Here is a 22,500-nt window from a genome sequence, read left to right as displayed (position 1 = left end):
ATTCTCTTTTCTTCTCCTTCCCCTCAATTCAGGCATGGACAGAAGGGAAGTTTCTGGAAGAGCTTTATTCCCACATCATTCCCAAACTCCAGAGGATAAACTCAGGCAGTTTTCACCCTCTGCTGGGTGGAATTAGAGGGATTTTGCTCTTGGCATTCCTGCCACAGCTCAGATTTATAAAATCAGCATTTTTCTCCCAGAGAGAGAACAAAAAAAAAAAAAAAAAAAAAAAAGCCACAAAATCCAAGCCCAGTGGAGATTCTGGAGAACAAGCCCAGGCTTGATGTGTGAACTTTTGAGTTAACATTTCCCTTGTTTTCAGGATGTTTCCCAACCCCCCAAGTTAATGTTTATGACCCAAAAGCTGTGGATCAGCTCAATTCCCCCTCCCAAGCCCTGCCTGGCTGTGGGGGCAGCTGAGCAAAGCTGAACTTCAGCCCCAGATTTGGGTTTAACCACAGCAAAGGAGGCACCAGCTCCTTTCTGCAGGGATTTCAGCCAGCCCAGGAGCAGGGAAATAAATCCTGGATTGCTGGGAATTGCTCTGCTTGTTATTTGGGATTGGGGTGGGAATGTCCCCTCAGAGGGACACATTCCATGGATTGTACAAACCTTGAGGATTTTGGGAGTCCCAGAGCTCAAATCCCAAACTGGTTTGGGTTGGAAGGGGTTTAAAATCCATCCCATCCCATGGACAGGGACATTGCCACCATCCCAGGCTGCTCCAGGCAGGTTTGGATATTCCAGGGAATCAGGAGCAGCACAGCTGCTCTGGGAATTCTATCCTAGACAGGAATTCCAGCCCAAATTCCCCTTTTTCCAGTTTGGAGCCATTCCCTGTGTCCTGTCCCTCCATCCCTCATCCCAAATCCCTCCCCAGCTCTCCTGGAGCCCTTTGAGGCTCTGGAAAGTTTTTAGTTTCCCTTCTCCAACCCTTGGACATTCCAGAGATCCAGGGGCAAGCACAGCTGCTCTGGGAATTCCAGCCCAAATTCCCATTCCCTGTGTCCTGTTCCTCCATCCCTCACCCCAAATCCCTCCCCACATTTCTTGTGTCTCCCTCAGGGCACTGGGAGGTCACAATTAGGTGACCCTGGAGCTTGGATAATCCCAATTTTCCCAATTTTTCCCCTTTGAGATCTCACAGCCTGCCAGGGCAGGTGCAGAATCCCAGGGCAGAATTCCCAGCCCAGCTCTGCTCTCACCTCAGCTGCAATTGGAGCTGTGATGGGCTCCACATCCCTCTGCAATTCCACTGCACCTTCTCTCACACCATTACCCATACCAGGCACACTGCAGGGCCAGGAGAGCTCCAGCTCCTGAAAAGAACCCAAAAAACCAAGAAAAACTCTCAAAAAATGGAAATACCCCAGTGATAACCCACCCCCGGGGTTATTTTCAATAGAAAAATCCTCTCCCGATTCCCAGAAAAAGGAATTTCCTGGTGATATTTTCTTCTTTTAAGGTGGATTTTTTGAGGTGCTGCTTTGGTGCCAGGTAAAAATTCTCACCCCACAGCTGTAAAAAAAAAACCCCAAAATTTATAGAATTTAACCCAGAATTGACAGATTTTGTGAGTGAGGATTTTGGTGGCTCTTTGGGATTGCTGAGGGAAGGTGGAAATTTAAAACCTTTTGGAAAAAAGGGGGAAAAAATAGAGGCAGGCATGAGGTAAGGGAGGTTATTTTGGGAAGAGAGGGATCCAGTGGCTCTGAGGATATTTTGGGATTTCAGCTGGTGCCTTTCAGGATTCCCTGTTCACCCAGGGAGGATTTTCCTGCTCTGAAATATCCCAAACACAAGAGAGGAAAGGTCAGCTTGACCTTGGCTGCAGAAATTCTAGTTAAATGGAATAATTTGATTTTTTTTTTTAAAAAAAAAGCTCTGATATTTCTGCTTTTTATGTTGCAGCTTTTGGAATATTCAGGAGTGGAATTGAAGCTGTGAGAATTGAGATAGGAAAGGGTAAAAATCACTTTTTTAGCTGCTGCATTTGGGAAGGTCAGACTTTTCAAGGAATGTTTTGTTAGGAATTAGAATTTAATAAATTAGGAATTTAGCAATTCCCTCCCTCTGACAACTGTGAAACCCCAGGCACAACATTTTGCTCCTGTGGGAAAAAAAATAAATTAATTAATTAACATTTCCAGCCATTTTTTCCCTTTTTTTGAACCATCTCAGGTATTTTATGCTTCTAGATTTGCTGGCCTGGGTTTTTCACCCTCAGCCCTCAAGGATGTAATTCCATCACCCCAAAACTTTGGGAAAAGACAAATCCAGAAATCCAAAACTTTGGGAAAAGACAAATCCAGAAATTCAAAACTTTGGGGAAACTCAAATCCAGAATTTTGGGAAAGACAAATCCACAAATCCAAAACTTTGGGAAAAGACAAATTCAGAAATCCAAAACTTTGGGGAAACACAAATCCAAAACTTTGGGAAAACCCAAATCCAGAATTTTGGGAAAGACAAATCCAGAAATCCAAAATTTTGGGAAAGACAAATCCAGAAATCCAAAACTTTGGGAAAAGACAAATCCAGAAATCCAAAACTTTGGGGAAACTCAAATCCAGAATTTTGGGAAAGACAAATCCAGAAATCCAAAATTTTGGGAAAGACAAATCCAGAAATCCAAAACTTTGGGAAAAGACAAATCCAGAAATCCAAAACTTTGGGAAAAGACAAATCCAGAATTTTGGGAAAGACAAATCTAGAAATCCAAAACTTTGGGGAAAGACAAATCCAAAACTTTGGGAAAACCCAAATCCAGAATTTTGGGAAAGACAAATCCAGAAATCCAAAACTTTGGGGAAAGACAAATCCAAAACTTTGGGAAAACCCAAATCCAGAATTTTGGGCAAGACAAATCCAGAATTTTGGGGAAACCCAAATCCAAAACTTTGGGAAAACCCAAATCTACAACTTTGGGAAAACCCAAATCCAGAATTTTGGGAAAACCCAAATCCAGAATTTTGGGGAAACCCAAATCCAAAACTTTGGGAAAACCCAAATTCAAAACTTTGGGAAAACCCAAATCCAGAATTTTGGGGAAACCCAAATTCAAAACTTTGGGAAAACCCAAATCCAGAATTTTGGGAAAACCCAAATCCAGAATTTTGGGGAAGCCCAAATCCAAAACTTTGGGAAAACCCAAATTCAAAACTTTGGGAAAACCCAAATCCAGAATTTTGGGCAAGACAAATCCAGAATTTTGGGGAAACCCAAATCCAAAACTTTGGGAAAACCCAAATCCAGAATTTTGGGAAAACCCAAATCCAAAACTTTGGGAAAACCCAAATCCAGAATTTTGGGAAAACCCAAATCCAAAACTTTGGGAAAACCCAAATCCAGAATTTTGGGAAAACCCAAATTCAAAACTTTGGGAAAATCCAAATCCAAAACTTTGGGAAAAATCAAAAACTTTAAGAAAACACAAATCCACAAATTCAAAACTCTGGGAAAACCCAAATTCAAAAGTTTGAAAAATCCTAAACCCAAAACTTTGGAAAAACCCAAATTCAGAATTTTGGGGAAACCCAAATCCAGAATTTTGGGGAAGCCCAAATTCAAAACTTTGGGAAAACCCAAATCCAGAATTTTGGGGAAACACAAACCCACAAATTTTGGGGAAACTCAAATGCAAAACTTTAGGAAAACACAAATCCACAAATTCAAAACTCTGGGAAAACCCAAATCCAGAATTTTGGGGAAACCCAAAATTAAATCCAATTTTTTTTTTGAGTTAAAACCAAATTTTTTTTGGAGTTAAAACCTAATTTTTTTGAGTTAAAACCTGATTTTTTTGGAGTTAAAAATTAATTTTATTCCAAGGGAAGTGGGAGGGAGCAGAGGGAATTTTGGCAAACAAAATTGAATAATCCAATTATTCAGATTATTGCCATGGAATAATAATAAGTAATTGCTATTTATTACAAAGAATAAAAATATATATATTTATTAAATTTAGAAATATATTATTAAATAAAGATATTTTTCTTTTTCCATCCATTTATCACAATGAGTGATTCCAGGACAATTAAATATTACTAAATTAAAAATAAATATATTTATTAAATTAAAAATATATTTATTAAATAAAAATTTGTATTTATTAAATTAAAAATATATTTATTAAATGAAACATATATTATTAAATATCTTTATTTTTCTTTTTCCATCCATTTATCCCAATGAGTGTTTCCAGGAAAATTAAATTAATATATATATATTTATCAAATTAAAAATATATTTATTAAATAAAAATATATTTATTAAATTAAAAATTATATTATTAAATATCTTTATTTTTCTTTTTCCATCCATTTATCCCAATAAGTGATTCCAGGAAAATTAAATTAAAAATAAATATATTTATTAAATTAAAAATTATATTATTAAATATCTTTATTTTTCTTTTTCCATCCCTTTACCACAATGAGTGATTCCAGGAAAATTAAATTAAAAATACATTTATTAAATTAAAAATATATTTCTTAAATTAAAAATTATCTTATGAAATATCTTTATTTTTCTTTTTCCATCCATTTATCACAATGAGTGATTCCAGGACAATTAAATATTATTAAATTAAATATATATGTATTAATTAAATGAAAAATATATTTATTAAATTTAAAAATACATTTATTAAATAAAAAATATCTTATTAAATATCTTTATTTTTCTTTTTCCATCCATTTACCACAATGAGTGATTCCAGGACAATTAAATATTATTAAATTAAAAATAAATATATTTATTAGATTAAAATATATTTATTAAATGAAAAATATCTTATTAAATATCTTTATTTTTCTTTTTCCATCCATTTATCCCAATGAGTGATTCCAGGAACAGCTCAGCTCTTTCAACCACTTCAAAAACCAAATAAAAACCACAAAAAAAGCACAAAAAAAGCACAAAAAAAGCACAAAAATAAAAGAATTTCAGGTTCCATGGTGAAGGCAGAAATGTCCCATTCCCACCCTGCCCCCCCTGCAGTCATTAATTAATTAATTCTGGAATTAATCAATTTAATTCATTAATCAGGCACTGCAGGGCTGGGCCTAAACTGGGGCATTGGCAGGAAAAAAAAATGAAATTCTTGGAAAAATCAGATTTGGAGAATTGGATTTTATAAAATTGGTTTTTATAGAATTGGATTTTATAAAATTGGTTTTTATAGAATTGATTTTTTATAGAATTGATTTTTATAGAATTGATTTGTTATAGAATTGAGTTTTACAGAATTGGATTTTATAAAATTGATTTTTATAGAATTGATTTTTATAGAATTGATTTTTACAGAATTGGATTTTATAAAATTGATTTTTATAGAATTGATTTTTTATAGAATTGAGTTTTACAGAATTGGATTTTATAAAATTGATTTTTATAGAATTGATTTTTACAGAATTGGATTTTATAAAATTGATTTTATAAAATTGATTTTTATAGAATTGATTTGTTATAGAATTGAGTTTTACAGAATTGGATTTTATAAAATTGATTTTTATAGAATTGATTTTTATAGAATTGATTTTTATAGAATTGATTTTTATAGAATTGATTTTTTATAGAATTGATTTTTATAGAATTGATTTTTATAGAATTGATTTTTGTAGAATTCCTTCCTATAAAATTCTTGTAAAATTCCTTTTTATAAAATATTCTTTTAAAATTCCTTCTTATAGAATAGATTCTTCTAAAATTCCTTTTTATAAAATTGATTCCTGCAAAATTCCTTCCTATAAAATTGATTCTTATAGAATTCCTTCTTATAAAATTGATTTTTATAGAATAGATTCTTCTAAAATTCCTTTTTATAAAATTGATTCTTGTAAAATTCCATCCAATAAACATCCCTTCCTATCAAATAGATTCCTATAAAATTCCTTCTTATAAAACTGATTTTTATAAAATTAATTCTTTAAAAAATTCCATTTTATAAATTGATGTTTTATAAAATTCCAATTAATTTTCCCCTTCACACAGAGTTTTACTCTGACCCAACAACAACAAAAAAATGGATTTAAAGATTTAAAGATTTAAAGATTTAAAGATTTAAAAAAACAACTAAAGCAAAGAATTCCTGCAAAGCTCATTTATTTGGTGACCTTGAGAATAATAATAATAATAATAATAATAATAATAATAATAATAATAATAATAATAATAAATTATTATTATTATTATTACTATTATTAGTAGTATATATATTTTTTCCACACAAAAAATAGAGAAAAAAATGAATAAAACTTCCTCTAATTAGCAGCAAAATGAGAAAAAAAAATTAAAAAATAAATTTCTCAGACAAACTGGGAAGGTGGCAGGAGAGGAAAAGGGACACTGGGACAAACTGGGAAGGTGGCAGGGCTGGAAAAGGGACACTGGGACAAACTGGGAAGGTGGCAGGAGAGGAAAAGGGACACTGGGACAAACTGGGAAGGTGGCAGGGTAAGAAAAGGGACACTGGGACAAACTGGGAAGGTGGCAGGGTAAGAAAAGGGACACTGGGACAAACTGGGAAGGTGGCAGGACACAGAAAGGGACACTGGGACAAACTGGGAAGGTGGCAGGAGAGGAAAAGGGACACTGGGACAAACTGGGAAAGTGGCAGGAGAGGAAAAGGGACACTGGGACAGACTGGGAAGGTGGCAGGGCTGGAAAAGGGACACTGGGACAAACTGGGAAGGTGGCAGGAGAGGAAAAGGGACACTGGGACAAACTGGGAAGGTGGCAGGAGAGGAAACGGGATACTGGGACAAACTGGGAAGGTGGCAGGGCTGGAAAAAGGACACTGGGACAAACTGGGAAGGTGGCAGGAGAGGAAAAGGGACACTGGGACAAACTGGGAAGGTGGCAGGGCTGGGAAAGGGACACTGGGACAAACTGGGAAGGTGGCAGGAGAGGAAAAGGGACACTGGGACAAACTGGGAAGGTGGCAGGGCTGGAAAAGGGACACTGGGACAAACTGGGAAGGTGGCAGGAGAGGAAAAGGGACACTGGGACAAACTGGGAAGGTGGCAGGGCTGGGAAAGTGACACTGGGACAAACTGGGAAGGTGGCAGGGCTGGAAAAGGGACACTGGGACAGACTGGGAAGGTGGCAGGGCTGGGAAAGGGACACTGGGACAGACTGGGAAGGTGGCAGGGCTGGAAAAGGGACACTGGGACAAACTGGGAAGGTGGCAGGAGAGGAAAAGGGACACTGGGACAGACTGGGAAGGTGGCAGGGCTGGAAAAGGGACACTGGGACAAACTGGGAAGGTGGCAGGAGAGGAAAAGGGACACTGGGACAAACTGGGAAGGTGGCAGGGCTGGAAAAGGGACACTGGGACAAACTGGGAAGGTGGCAGGGTAAGAAAAGGGACACTGGGACAAACTGGGAAGGTGGCAGGAGAGGAAAAGGGACACTGGGACAAACTGGGAAGGTGGCAGGAGAGGAAACGGGATACTGGGACAAACTGGGAAGGTGGCAGGGCTGGAAAAAGGACACTGGGACAAACTGGGAAGGTGGCAGGAGAGGAAAAGGGACACTGGGACAAACTGGGAAGGTGGCAGGGCTGGGAAAGTGACACTGGGACAAACTGGGAAGGTGGCAGGGCTGGAAAAGGGACACTGGGACAGACTGGGAAGGTGGCAGGGCTGGGAAAGGGACACTGGGACAGACTGGGAAGGTGGCAGGGCTGGAAAAGGGACACTGGGACAAACTGGGAAGGTGGCAGGAGAGGAAAAGGGACACTGGGACAGACTGGGAAGGTGGCAGGGTAAGAAAAGGGACACTGGGACAAACTGGGAAGGTGGCAGGAGAGGAAATGGGACACTGGGACAAACTGGGAAAGTGGCAGGGTAAGAAAAGGGACACTGGGACAAACTGGGAAGGTGGCAGGGTAAGAAAAGGGACACTGGGACAAACTGGGAAGGTGGCAGGGCTGGAAAAGGGACACTGGGACAAACTGGGAAGGTGGCAGGGTAAGAAAAGGGACACTGGGACAAACTGGGAAGGTGGCAGGGCTGGGAAAGGGACACTGGGACAAACTGGGAAGGTGGCAGGAGAGGAAAAGGGACACTGGGACAAACTGGGAAGGTGGCAGGAGAGCAAAAGGGACACTGGGACAGACTGGGAAGGTGGCAGGGCTGGGAAAGGGACACTGGGACAAACTGGGAAGGTGGCAGGAGAGGAAAAGGGACACTGGGACAAACTGGGAAGGTGGCAGGAGAGGAAAAGGGACACTGGGACAAACTGGGAAGGTGGCAGGAGAGGAAAAGGGACACTGGGACAGACTGGGAAGGTGGCAGGAGAGGAAAAGGGACACTGGGACAAACTGGGAAGGTGGCAGGGTAAGAAAAGGGACACTGGGACAGACTGGGAAGGTGGCAGGAGAGGAAAAGGGACACTGGGACAAACTGGGAAGGTGGCAGGAGAGGAAAAGGGACACTGGGACAAACTGGGAAGGTGACAGGAGAGGAAAAGGGACACTGGGACAGACTGGGAAGGTGGCAGGAGAGGAAAAGGGACACTGGGACAAACTGGGAAGGTGGCAGGAGAGGAAAAGGGACACTGGGACAAACTGGGAAGGTGGCAGGAGAGGAAAAGGGACACTGGGACAGACTGGGAAGGTGACAGGAGAGGAAAAGGGACACTGGGACAGACTGGGAAGGTGGCAGGGCTGGAAAAGGGACACTGGGACAAACTGGGAAGGTGGCAGGAGAGGAAAAGGGACACTGGGACAAACTGGGAAGGTGGCAGGGTAAGAAAAGGGACACTGGGACAAACTGGGAAGGTGGCAGGGTAAGAAAAGGGACACTGGGACAAACTGGGAAGGTGGCAGGGTAAGAAAAGGGACACTGGGACAAACTGGGAAGGTGGCAGGACACGCAGAGCGCAGCAGGGCCGGGCAGAATTCCTGGAAATGTGGGACACAGGGAAAGGAGCAGGAAACAGGAGCACGGGCAGGGAAAGGAGCCGGGAAGGAGCAGCGGGAGGCAAACACGGAGCGGCGCAGGCGGGAGCGCGGCCCGGGCGCTGCGGGCCGAACCGGGCCGGGCCTCCCGCCCCAACGCCGCCAAGGCCGCGGCCCCGAGCCCGACGCCGCCGCTCCCCCGCATTCCCGAGGCGGGCCCGGCCGGCACGGGGTGAGCCCGGCAATGTCCCCGCCGCCTGAGGCCGCCGCAGCGCGCCGGGAGCCGGGCCCGGCGCTGAGGGCGACGCGCGGCCGCTCCCGCACTCACCGGCTCCGCTGCGCGTCCGCCCCGGCCGCGTCCGCCGCCGCCAGGCCGCCCCCGCTGCGCCGCGGGAGGCGGGCCGTGCCTGGGGACTGCCAATCAGTGCGGCGGGGGCAGAGCCGCGCGTGCTGATTGGCTGCGAGGAGAGGATTGGCAGGTAAACTGGCCAATCGGGTGAGGGGGAGGCGCGGCAAGAGGGGAGGGGCAGGGCGCCGGTAGCGGCGGGGAGCGTGAGGGACGGGGGCGGAGAGAGCGGGCGGGAGCGAACGGGGAGAGCGGGGAACCCGCGGGGAGCCCGGACAGCCGGAACGGAGAGACCCAACAGCCCACAGGGAGCCCACACAGCCCCGTACGGAGCCCAAAGAGCCCCAACCGGGAGCCCCAAGAGCCGGACCGGAGAGGCCAGACAGCCCCGACCGGGGAGCCCAAAGAGCCCAACCGGGGATTCCGAACCGCCCCGCTCCCGGCTTAAAGAGCGACAATGCGGATTGTCCGGTTCCACCCCGCAGCACCGGTAGCGGCCCGGTGACACCGGGGATCCCGCGCGGCCCCTCAGGGACTGGAGGTCAGAGCTCAGCTCTTGGTTAAAGGGTTTGGAAATCAAATCCCGTTTATTCTCCCCCATCCCAAACCCAGCAGAAAGGCAAAGCTTGGGAACGCGCCGCCCTCAGCAATCCGCCTCTCCCCAAAATGTAATTCTGTATTTTTCACCGGCTCTTTTCCATTCTGTGAGGATCCTTTCAGCCCCCAGCAGGCAGAGAGCAGCCAGGCAGCCTCTGCTCCTGCAGAGCTTGGAAAAACACACTGACCTTTGCAATCTGCTGGCAGCAGGGCTCAGCGAGGCTTTACTCACTAACCCTGCATTTCCCACCACCTTGCTTTTGCTGCCACAAAAAAAAACCAAAAAACCGGCTCCACAAAGAGCTCAAGCAGGCCTGGAAGGTTGGTATGTTTTTATAAGGTCATCATTTCCACAGAGAATATCACATTAAAAACATCCACTCACAAAAACAGCGGCGCAGGAAGGCTCAGCACCAGAGCAGGGCTGGCACAAACCCTTCAGAGAGACTTCAGAGCCTTTCAGAGCCTTTCAGAGCCCACAAATGCAGTTTTGCCCCAGGTCCGTGAGGTTCTTGGTCTCTTCACTGCCATGAAATCATTCCTGGGATTCCCAGCACTTCCAGCTCACCCCACTTTGGGATCCCATCCCCACTGCCAGTCCCTGCCCTGCTCCTCCTGAACTTTCCTCCTGGATGCCAACAGTTCCTTTGGATGTTATCCCAAATCCTTGCTTTGCTTTCTTTTGTTGTTGTTGTTGTTTAAAATGTTACGCTGGCGGAAAAATCCCAAACAAAGCAGCGACACAAGAGTGGGGTCAGCAGTAAAAGAAGAGGGGAGTGGGACAGGGGCAGCACATTCACAAATGCTGGGGGATTCCTCCTCATCCAGCCCCTGACCAGGGGGACAAATGGCAACCAGCAGCCAAACTCTGGCAGGACAGAGCCACTCTCACGGGGACAACAGCCCCGTGCTGCACACAGGGGACAGCAGATCACCTTCAGCCACGAGATGATCCAGGGAATGATCACTACAGAGTCAATTTTGCAGCCTGTGAATGCAGAAAAGCCATTGCAGCTGTAATTCCCGTAGAGGAGGGAAAAAAAAACCAACCAAAAAGTTGCAGCCTGTCCCAAGCCGTGTTTGCTCCGGGGCAAGAATCCAACAGCAGAACCTGCAGCGAGATTGCAGAGGTGGATCTTGGTGGGAGGAGGATTGGCTGGGGCAGGTTCAGTGAGGCTGAACTCGCTGGGGCAGGTTCACTGGGGCAGATTCAGTGAGGCTGGACTCGCTGGGGCAGGTTCACTGGGGCAGGTTCAGTGAGGCTGGACTCGCTGGGGCAGGTTCACTGGGGCAGATTCAGTGAGGCTGGACTCGCTGGGGCAGGTTCACTGGGGCAGGTTCAGTGAGGCTGGACTCGCTGGGGCAGGTTCACTGGGGTACATTCAGTGAGGCTGGACTCGCTGGGGCAGGTTCACTGGGGCAGGTTCAGTGAGGCTGGACTTGCTGGGGCAGGTTCACTGGGGCAGGTTCACTGGGGCAGATTTGCTGAGGCTGGACTCGCTGGGGCAGGTTCACTGGGGCAGGTTCAGTGAGGCTGGACTCGCTGGGGCAGGTTCACTGGGGCAGGTTCAGTGAGGCTGGACTCGCTGGGGCAGGCTCACCTGGGCAGGTTCCCTGGTCAGGCTCACCTGGTCAGGCTCACCTGGGCAGGTTCCCTGGGCAGGCTCACCTGGTCAGGCTCACCTGGTCAGGCTCACTGTGGCAGGCTCACCTGGTCAGGTTCCCTGGTCAGGCTCACTGTGGCAGGCTCACCTGGTCAGGCTCACTGTGGCAGGTTCCCTGGTCAGGCTCACCTGGACAGGCTCACTGTGGCAGGCTCACCTGGGCAGGCTCACCTGGTCAGGCTCACTGTGGCAGGTTCCCTGGGCAGGCTCACCTGGTCAGGCTCACCTGGGCAGGCTCACCTGGGCAGGCTCACTGTGGCAGGCTCCCCTTCTGGCCAGTCCAGAGCTCCCTCAGCTCCACCTTGCAGCCCAGGTCCCTGAGCGCGGCTCTGGCCACGTCGTCGCAGTCGCGGTGCGCGGCGCGCGCCTCGCTGATGAGCGGCTCGGCGCCCAGGGCCAGGATGGGCTGCGACAGCGCCCGGCTGCGCGACACCAGGTTCCGGATCAGCATGCAGGCCTGCTTCTGGGGGGGACACGGCATCAGGGTGGGCACGGGCAGGGGCAGGGGGGAAGGGGGGCAGAGGGGAAGGGGGGCAGAGGGGCAGAGGGGCAGGGGGGCAGGGGGGCAGGGGGGCAGAGGGCAGAGGGGAAGGGGGCAGGGGGGCAGAGGGCAGAGGGGCAGGGGGGCAGAGGGGAAGGGGGGCAGGGGGGCAGGGGGGCAGAGGGGAAGGGGGCAGAGGGGCAGGGGGGCAGAGGGGAAGGGGGGCAGAGGGGAAGTGGGGCAGAGGGGCAGAGGGGCAGGGGGGAAGGGGGGCAGGGGGGCAGAGGGGGCAGGGGGGAAGGGGGGCAGGGGGGCAGAGGGGAAGGGGGGCAGAGGGGCAGAGGGGAAGGGGGGCAGGGGGGAAGGGGGGCAGAGGGGAAGGGGGGCAGAGGGGAAGGGGGCAGAGGGCAGGGGGGCAGGGGGCAGAGGGGCAGGGGGGCAGCGGGGCAGAGGGCAGAGGGGAAGGGGGCAGGGGGGCAGAGGGCCGAGGGGCAGAGGGGCAGGGAGCAGAGGGGCAGGGGGGGCAGGGGGGCAGAGGGCAGAGGGGAAGGGGGCAGGGGGGCAGAGGGCAGAGGGGCAGGGGGGCAGGGGGGCAGAGGGGAAGGGGGCAGGGGGGAAGAGGGGCAGAGGGGCAGGGGGGCAGAGGGGTTGGGGGGCAGGGGGCAGAGGGGAAGGGGGCAGGGGGGCAGAGGGGCAGAGGGGCAGGGGGGCAGGGGGGCAGAGGGGCAGAGGGGTTGGGGGGCAGGGGGGCAGAGGGGCAGGGGGCAGAGGGGCAGGGGGACAGGGGGGCAGGGGTGCAGAGGGGCAGGGGTGGCGGGTAAAGGGTCAGTGGGTTTGGAGAGGGGCAAAGGGTCGGGGGTTTGGTGGGGGGCACAAAGGGTGAGGGATTTGGTGGGGGGCACAAAGAGTCAGGGGGTGTGAAGGGCACAAAGGGGAGGGGGGTGTGGGGAGTAGAAAGGGGCAGTGGGTTTGGAGGGGGCACAGAGGGTCAAGGGGATGTGGGGGGCATAAAGAGGCAGGGGGTGTGGGGGGGCACAGAGGAGCAGGGGGTGTGGGGGAGGCACAGAGGGGCAGGGGGTTTTTGGAGGGGGGGCACAGAGGGGCAGGGGGGTGTGGGGGGGCACAGAGGGGCAGGGGGTTTTTGGAGGGGGGCACAGAGGGGCAGGGGGTGTGGGGGGGGCACAGAGGGGCAGGGGGTTTTTGGAGGGGAGCATTGGGGTTTTCCTAGGGAAGTTCAGGGTCAGGGATTTTTTGCATTTTTGTAGGGGAGCACTGGGATTTTTGTGGGGATGCTCAGGGGTCAGTGGGCTTTGTAGGGGGGCACAGGGTCAGGGTTTTTTGTAGGGAAGCAGAGTGGTTTTCCTAGGGAAGCACTGGGGTTTTTGTAGGGAAATTGTGGGGATTTTGCAGGGAAGCTCAATGGTTTCCTAGAGAAGGACAAGGGTCAAATGTTTTATAGGGTAGCTCAGGGTCAGTGGTTTTGGAGGGAAGCTCAGGGTCAGTGGTTTTATAGGGTAGCTCAGGGTCAGTGGTTTTGGAGGGAAGCTCAGGGTCAGTGATTTTTACAGACAAGCACAGAATTTGACGAGTAAAGGAGAAAAAAAAACCCAAAGAAAAAGGAACAGAGCCAAACCCAGCTGTGGCTGAGTGAGCAGAGCTGAGAGGAACAAACCTGCACTGCCACCTCTCTGGGCTGTGACAATGCCATACCTGCAGTGCCACCTCTCTGGGGTGTGACAGGGACACACATACCAGCACTGCCACCTCTCTGGGGTGTGACAGGGACATACCTGCAGTGCCACCTCTCTGGGGTGTGACAATGCCATACCTGCACTGCCACCTCTCTGGGCTGTGACAATGCCATACCTGCAGTGCCACCTCTCTGGGGTGTGACAATGCCATACCTGCACTGCCACCTCTGTGGGATGAGCCTTCATGGCCTGCAGGGCTGCCAGGGCGCCGCCGCCCTCCATGATGACGCTGCAGTTCTCGGGCTTGCGCAGGGCCAGCACGCACAGGGCAGCACAGCCCTGCTCACAGACCTGCAGCACAGGGGGAGCAGCCTCAGCACAGCCAGCCTGACACAGCCTGGCAAAACTGACACAGTGACACAACTGACACAACTGACACAATGACACAACTGACACAATGACACAATGACACAACTGACACAACTGACACAATGACACAATGACACAACCGACACAACCGACACAATGACACAACCGACACAATGACACAACTGACACAACCGACACAATGACACAATGACACAACTGACACAATGACACAATGACACAACTGACACAACTGACACAATGACACAATGACACAACCGACACAACCGACACAATGACACAACCGACACAACTGACACAATGACACAACCGACACAATGACACAATGACACAACTGACACAATGACACAACCGACACAATGACACAACTGACACAATGACACAACCGACACAATGACACAACTGACACAATGACACAATGACACAACTGACACAATGACACAACCGACACAACCGACACAACTGACACAATGAGACAACTGACACAATGACACAATGACACAACTGACACAACTGACACAACTGACACAATGACACAATGACACAACTGACACAATGACACAACCGACACAATGACACAACTGACACAACCGACACAATGACACAACTGACACAATGACACAATGACACAATGACACAATGACACAATGACACAACTGACACAATGACACAACCGACACAACCGACACAACCGACACAATGACACAATGACACAACTGACACAACTGACACAATGAGACAACTGACACAATGACACAATGACACAATGACACAATGACACAATGACACAACTGACACAACTGACACAATGACACAATGACACAACTGACACAATGACACAATGACACAACCGACACAACTGACACAACTGACACAATGAGACAACTGACACAATGACACAATGACACAATGACACAACTGACACAATGACACAACTGACACAACCGACACAATGACACAACTGACACAACCGACACAATGACACAACCGACACAATGACACAACCGACACAACTGACACAATGACACAATGACACAACCGACACAACTGACACAACCGACACAATGACACAACCGACACAACTGACACAATGACACAATGACACAACCGACACAACTGACACAACTGACACAATGAGACAACTGACACAATGACACAATGACACAATGACACAATGACACAACTGACACAATGACACAATGACACAACCGACACAACCGACACAACTGACACAATGACACAACTGACACAATGACACAACTGACACAATGACACAATGACACAACCGACACAACCGACACAACTGACACAATGACACAACTGACACAATGACACAATGACACAACCGACACAACTGACACAATGACACAATGACACAATGACACAATGACACAACTGACACAACTGACACAATGACACAATGACACAATGACACAATGACACAACTGACACAATGACACAATGACACAACCGACACAACCGACACAACTGACACAATGACACAACTGACACAATGACACAATGACACAACCGACACAACTGACACAATGACACAATGACACAATGACACAACTGACACAACTGACACAATGACACAATGACACAATGACACAACCGACACAATGACACAACTGACACAATGACACAACCGACACAACTGACACAATGACACAATGACACAACCGACACAACTGACACAACTGACACAATGAGACAACTGACACAATGACACAATGACACAATGACACAACTGACACAATGACACAACTGACACAATGACACAACCGACACAACTGACACAACTGACACAATGACACAATGACACAACTGACACAACCGACACAACCGACACAATGACACAACTGACACAACTGACACAATGACACAATGACACAATGACACAACTGACACAACCGACACAATGACACAATGACACAACTGACACAACTGACACAATGACACAATGACACAACTGACACAACTGACACAACTGACACAATGACACAACTGACACAACCGACACAACCGACACAACTGACACAATGACACAATGACACAACTGACACAATGACACAACTGACACAACTGACACAACTGACACAATGACACAACTGACACAACCGACACAACCGACACAACTGACACAATGACACAATGACACAATGACACAACCGACACAATGACACAACTGACACAACCGACACAATGACACAACCGACACAACTGACACAATGACACAACCGACACAACCGACACAGTGACACAACCGACACAATGACACAACCGACACAATGACACAACTGACACAACTGACACAATGACACAATGAGACAACTGACACAATGACACAATGACACAATGACACAATGACACAACTGACACAATGACACAATGACACAACCGACACAACCGACACAACTGACACAATGACACAACTGACACAATGACACAACTGACACAATGACACAATGACACAACCGACACAATGACACAACTGACACAATGACACAACCGACACAACCGACACAGTGACACAACCGACACAATGACACAACCGACACAATGACACAACTGACACAACTGACACAATGACACAATGACACAACTGACACAATGACACAATGACACAACCGACACAATGACACAACTGACACAATGACACAACCGACACAATGACACAACCGACACAATGACACAACTGACACAATGACACAACTGACACAACTGACACAACCGACACAATGACACAACTGACACAATGACACAACCGACACAACTGACACAATGACACAACCGACACAATGACACAACCGACACAATGACACAACTGACACAATGACACAACCGACACAATGACACAACTGACACAATGACACAACCGACACAATGACACAACCGACACAATGACACAACTGACACAATGACACAATGACACAACTGACACAACCGACACAATGACACAACTGACACAATGACACAATGACACAACTGACACAACCGACACAACTGACACTTCTGGGGCACTTTTGGAGCTGTTTTTATATAGTTTTAAGTTTCTCTCAGTTTGACATCTGGCACATAACTCAAAGGGAGGGTTGGAATAATGATCTTAGAGGTGTTTCCAACCTTCACAATTCCAGAGGTGCCAAACACCATCCCCACTACCCATCTGATGCAGGAACAAGAAAAATCAAACCATTTTTAAGCTGGAAAAACCCCTAATTTCACACCCATTTTTACTCCCCTGCCGAGCTTTACCAAACAAACACCCATCCTACAACTCCAGCTGAGCTGCAGCCCCATCCCAGAGGGGATTCCCAGTGGCTGGGGGTTACCTGAGGGTTGCCCAGGTGGTGGCTGATGGCCAGCACGATCAGCTCGGTGGCCCCGGCGCCCACGATGGCGTCCTTGACGTCGTCATTGCCGGCCACGGCGCGGATGGCGCCGAGCACCTGCTTCACCACGTCCTGCCCCAGAAACACGGCTCAGAAACAGCACCAGGGGCTGGGGATGGGAGAGCAAAGACAGCATCCCCCTCTGGGCTGGTGAGGCCAGAAATGTGCATTCTGTCACCTTCTGTTGGAGCATGATCTCCTGGAACAGATTATCTGCTAATGGGCATCTTTAAACAGCTGGGCAATCATCTTTATCTTTCCCATGACCCACCTTCATCCAGGAGGTATCACCTGTTAATGGGCCATTGTTTAAAACTGGGTGTGGCAGATTCTTAACACTCTGGGAGATATCACCTGTTAATGGGCCAGGTGTGAAACCAGGTGAGCAGTGATCCTGCTCTCTGTGGGAGATATCTCCTGTTAATGGGCCATTGTTTAAAACTGGGTGTGGCAGTGTCCCTGATCTCCTGGCACACATTCTCTGCTAATGGGCCATCTTTAAACCAGCTGGGCAATCATCTTTATCTTCCCACAGCCCATCCTCCCTCCAGCAGATATCTCCTGTTCATGGCCACTGAGTCCCAGGGCATGGCTGATAAAATTCCATCATCCCACTGGGAGATGCTCCAGCCAGGGGAGGAGCCAAGCCTTTCCTGCCCAGATAAAAACTGAGATTTTGGACACCAAGTTTCCATCTTTCCACTGGATTCCAGAGGAAAGCCAGACCCTTCCACATCATCCCTGGAGCTTCAGAGGAAACTGCCCCTTCTCCAGGAGCACTGCTCCAGCTGAGCCACATCTGCCCCTGCAGGAGGATGCAGCACCATGGAATGGGACTGTGCCACCACCCTGACTGACTGAGGGTGTCAGCTTGGATTCTGACTCTGGCAGGGTTTGGGATTGTTCTGTGTAATACTGCATTGCTATTTTAATTTTCCTAGTCAAGAACTGTTATACCTATTCCCATATCTTTGCCTGAGAGAACATTAATTTTAAAATTATTATAATTTGGAGGGAGGGGGTTTATATTCTCCATTTCCAAGTTTCTGCCTTTATTGGCAGACACCTGTCCCTCCAACAGGATACCCACCATTGTGGGAGAATGGGTGTCCCCCACATTTCTGGGTGACCAGAACCATGGCAGAGGTTGTGACAATTATCAGCTACAAAAACTTTGCCCTCAGTTATTTCCTTGCCACATGAGAGAACTTGAAAATTTCTGCCAGATCACCAGTGAAACTTAAAAACTGAGATATTTGAGCATTTAAATCCTCCTGAATCTCTCATAGCTGGAAAGGTGGAAACACAAACAGTCAGTTTTTCTGGGAGCAAGCAGAGCTCTGCTGGTGAAACAGGAGGATTGAGGAATAATGCTGAGCAAGAATCTCACAAATTTTACCTGCAGAGCATTTAATTCTGTAAATGGGGATCAGAGGGGTTTCAACCCTAATTGCACCTAAAATGCTGCACATTCATTAAAATGAACCTCTTATCCTGAGAGGAATGATGGGTTTGTCTTTACAAACAAGCTGTGGCTCTGCTGGTGGATCAAACCAGCACTGAGAAAGAAAAGAAACTATGGGATGGATTCCACTGATTGATGAATGGAAAAAAAGATATTTGTATTTATAAACAAACTGTTGGTTTGCTGATGAATGAAATCGGATATTGGAAGGTGAAAGAAGCAATAGGGGAAAACCATGAATTCCATAAGAATTAAAAATTAAAAGGGAGGGTTGTACATTAGAGGGGAATCTCAGGTTTCAGGTGTTTGGGGACCTCTCAGGTACATCAGCCAATGGGGAAAGAGAGAGGGAAATTGGGATAAAAAAGAGGCTGCATCCTCCAAAAACTGGAGAGACCTCAGGGGAATGCTTCTCCCTTTATTCAAAGGAATCAAAGGGAGATTCAATCCAAAGGATTACCCACAGCCTCTCCCTTTACTCAAACAAAATTCCAGGACTCCTCTCTCCTTTCTGCACACAAACCTCTGCTGTTTGTGGCTTCATTCTCCTGACACTCCTTGTGCCATCCCCTGCCCGTGCTCACCGGGTGCTCCATGCAGTCAGCCAGCAGAGTCACCATGAAATTCAACCCCCCCAGGTCCACGATCTCCTGGCAGAACTCGTTCCTGACAGAGAGGCGGGACAGGGTGGCACAGAGCTCGCTGAGAACCCCTGAGTTGTCCCTGAAGGCTGCAGGAGACAGGAGGGAGCAATCAGTGCACAATTAAGGTGGTTAATTGTGATTAATTAAATAGGAAACGGCATATTTTATGTATTACAAGAGGTGACAGGTGCTCAGTCTGTTCCTAGACAGAGTCACAGTGTGTTGTCTGGGCAAGAAGCACCTCAGCAGAGACAAGCTGAAGGTGTAAAATAGTTCCTAAACTCACTGAAAAACTGCTCCACGGGTTATCAGCAGCACCATCTGGCACTTTTTGGATCACTCAAGGCACTTTTTGGATCTCTCAGGGCACATTTCATGATAGAATTAAACTTCATTTGAGTGAAAAGCTCCTGAATCACCTCTGAGGTGCTTCAAGTAATGACAATGAGAAGGAATCAGACAGTGAGAGAAGGAATCACAACTTATTCCAGAGACAGTGAGAGAAGAAATCAAACAATGAGAGAAGAAATCCTGGGTGATTCTTGAATTAATGACAGAAGAAATCACAAGTGATTCCTGACACAGTGAGAGAAGAAATCAGAAAATGAGATTAGAAATCCTGGGTGATTCTTGAATTAATGACAGAAGAAATCACAAGTGATTCCTGACACAGTGAGAGAAGAAATCAGAAAATGAGATTAGAAATCCTGGGTGATTCTTGAATTAATGACAGAAGAAACCCCAGGGATTCCCCATGAGCATCAACACCCCCAGGGTGAATTTTACCTTTTGCAGCTTCAATGAGCACTCTCAACCCATCGTTCTCCAGGACAATCATCTTGGCGTGGTCGTGGGCGTGCCCGAATGGCACACGGATGTCATCATCGAAGGTCATGATCCTGAGCGCCGAGGCCGCCGCCCTGACCAGCTCAGCGCTGTGGCCGTGCCGGGTGATGGCCCCGGTGAGCAGCGGGAGGATCCCGCCCTTGACAAAGTCCTGCCGGTTCCGCTCGTGCTTGAGGCAGGCGTGTCTGACGCAGCGGATCCCGGCCAGCGTCAGCTCCGCGTCCTCCGGCCGCTCCCGCAGGCTCCGCAGCAGCAGCTGCAGCCCCGCCGCGTCCAGCAGGTCGGGCTGCCCGTCCAGCAGGGCGGCCAGCGCCGCCAGGCCGTGCAGCAGCGCCAGCCGGTCCCCCGCGGGCAGCCGGCAGGCCGAGAGCAGCGCGGGGTAGGCGCCGCCGCGGGCGGCAAGGTGGCGAACGGGCGGCTGCTCCCGGCACTGCGCCGCCAGCGCCGCCAGCTGCCGCCGCAGCTCCGCCGCGTCCGGCTCCGCCACGGCCCGGCACAGCGCCTGCAGGGTCTGCGGTTAGAGCGGGGTTAGAGCGGGGTTAGAGCGGGGTTAGAGCTGGCTGCGCCGGCAGACAGCTGAGAGTCACAGCTGAGAGTCACAGCTGAGAGTCACAGCCGAGAGTCACAGCCGAGAGTCACAGCTGAGTCACAGCTGAGAGTCACAGCTGAGAGTCACAGCCGAGAGTCACAGCTGAGAGTCACAGCTGAGAGTCACAGCTGAGAGTCACAGCTGAGAGTCACAGCTGAGAGTCACAGCTGAGAGTCACAGCTGAGAGTCACAGCCGAGAGTCACAGCTGAGAGTGACAGCCGAGAGTCACAGCCGAGAGTCACAGCTGCACTGACAGAACAGCCACACCTGCACTGACAGCACAGCTGAGAGTCACAGCCGAGAGTCACAGCCGAGAGTCACAGCCGAGAGTCACAGCCGAGAGTCACAGCTGAGAGTCACAGCCGAGAGCCACAGCCGAGAGCCACAGCTGCACTGACAGCACAGCTGAGAGTCACAGCTGAGAGTCACAGCTGAGAGTCACAGCTGAGAGTCACAGCTGAGAGTCACAGCTGAGAGTCACAGCCGAGAGTCACAGCTGATAGTCACAGCTGAGAGTCACAGCCGAGAGTCACAGCTGAGAGTCACAGCTGAGAGTCACAGCTGAGAGTCACAGCTGAGAGTCACAGCCGAGAGTCACAGCTGATAGTCACAGCTGATAGTCACAGCCGAGAGTCACAGCTGCACTGACAGAACAGCCACACCTGCACTGACAGCACAGCTGAGAGTCACAGCCGAGAGTCACAGCCGAGAGCCACAGCTGAGAGTCACAGCCGAGAGCCACAGCTGAGAGTCACAGCCGAGAGTCACAGCCGAGAGTCACAGCTGAGAGTCACAGCTGAGAGTCACAGCCGAGAGTCACAGCCGAGAGTCACAGCTGAGAGTCACAGCCGAGAGTCACAGCTGAGAGTCACAGCTGATAGTCACAGCTGAGAGTCACAGCCGAGAGTCACAGCTGAGAGTCACAGCTGATAGTCACAGCTGAGAGTCACAGCTGCACTGACAGAACAGCCACACCTGCACTGACAGCACAGCCGAGAGTCACAGCCGAGAGTCACAGCCGAGAGTCACAGCTGAGAGTCACAGCTGAGAGTCACAGCCGAGAGTCACAGCTGCACTGACAGCACAGCTGATAGTCACAACTGCACTGACAGCACAGCTGACAGCACAGCTGCACTGCACTGACAATACAACTGCACCTGCACTGACAGCACAACTACAACTGCACTGACAACACACCTGCACTGACAGAACAACTGACAGCACAACTGCACTGACAGCACAGCTGATTGTCACAGCTGCACTGACAGCACACCTGCACCTGCACTGACAGCACAACTGCACTGACAGCCACACCTGCACCTGCAGTGACAGCACAACTGCACTGACAGCCACACCTGCACCTGCAGACAGCACAACTGCACTGACAGCACAGCTGATTGTCACAGCTGCACTGACAGCACACCTGCACCTTCACTGACAGCACAGCCACACCTGCACCTGCTGGTTCTCAAGCCTGAAATCAGTGTGG

General features: G+C 49.0%; 2 protein-coding genes across 2 annotated transcripts in view; both read right to left on the bottom strand.

Moving 5' to 3' along the window:
• The window catches only part of SLC25A42 (solute carrier family 25 member 42), an 8,590-nt gene extending 7,277 nt beyond the window's left edge, over positions 1-1,313 (bottom strand). Inside the window, exon 1 of the mRNA XM_079333321.1 lies at positions 1,206-1,313. Within this exon, the coding sequence (XP_079189447.1) occupies positions 1,206-1,283 (78 nt within the window). The 5' untranslated portion in view covers positions 1,284-1,313. The remainder of the gene's footprint in view (positions 1-1,205) is intronic.
• Positions 1,314-11,762: 10,449 nt separating this feature from the next.
• On the bottom strand, positions 11,763-20,932 carry ARMC6 (armadillo repeat containing 6; the record flags this gene model as incomplete). The annotated part of the gene is made up of 5 exons (XM_079333322.1): positions 11,763-11,975; positions 13,898-14,035; positions 17,407-17,538; positions 19,516-19,661; positions 20,362-20,932. Coding segments are annotated over 5 exons (1,200 nt in total), but the record flags the coding sequence as incomplete, so codon positions are not given.
• Between the last annotated feature and the right edge of the window lie 1,568 nt (positions 20,933-22,500).

This window comes from Erithacus rubecula (genome assembly GCF_903797595.1).
Source record: "Erithacus rubecula genome assembly, contig: scaffold_963_arrow_ctg1, whole genome shotgun sequence".
Taxonomy (NCBI): domain Eukaryota; kingdom Metazoa; phylum Chordata; class Aves; order Passeriformes; family Muscicapidae; genus Erithacus; species Erithacus rubecula.
Note: the sequence above shows the minus strand (reverse complement) of the source record. Positions and strands in the feature narration are given on the sequence as shown.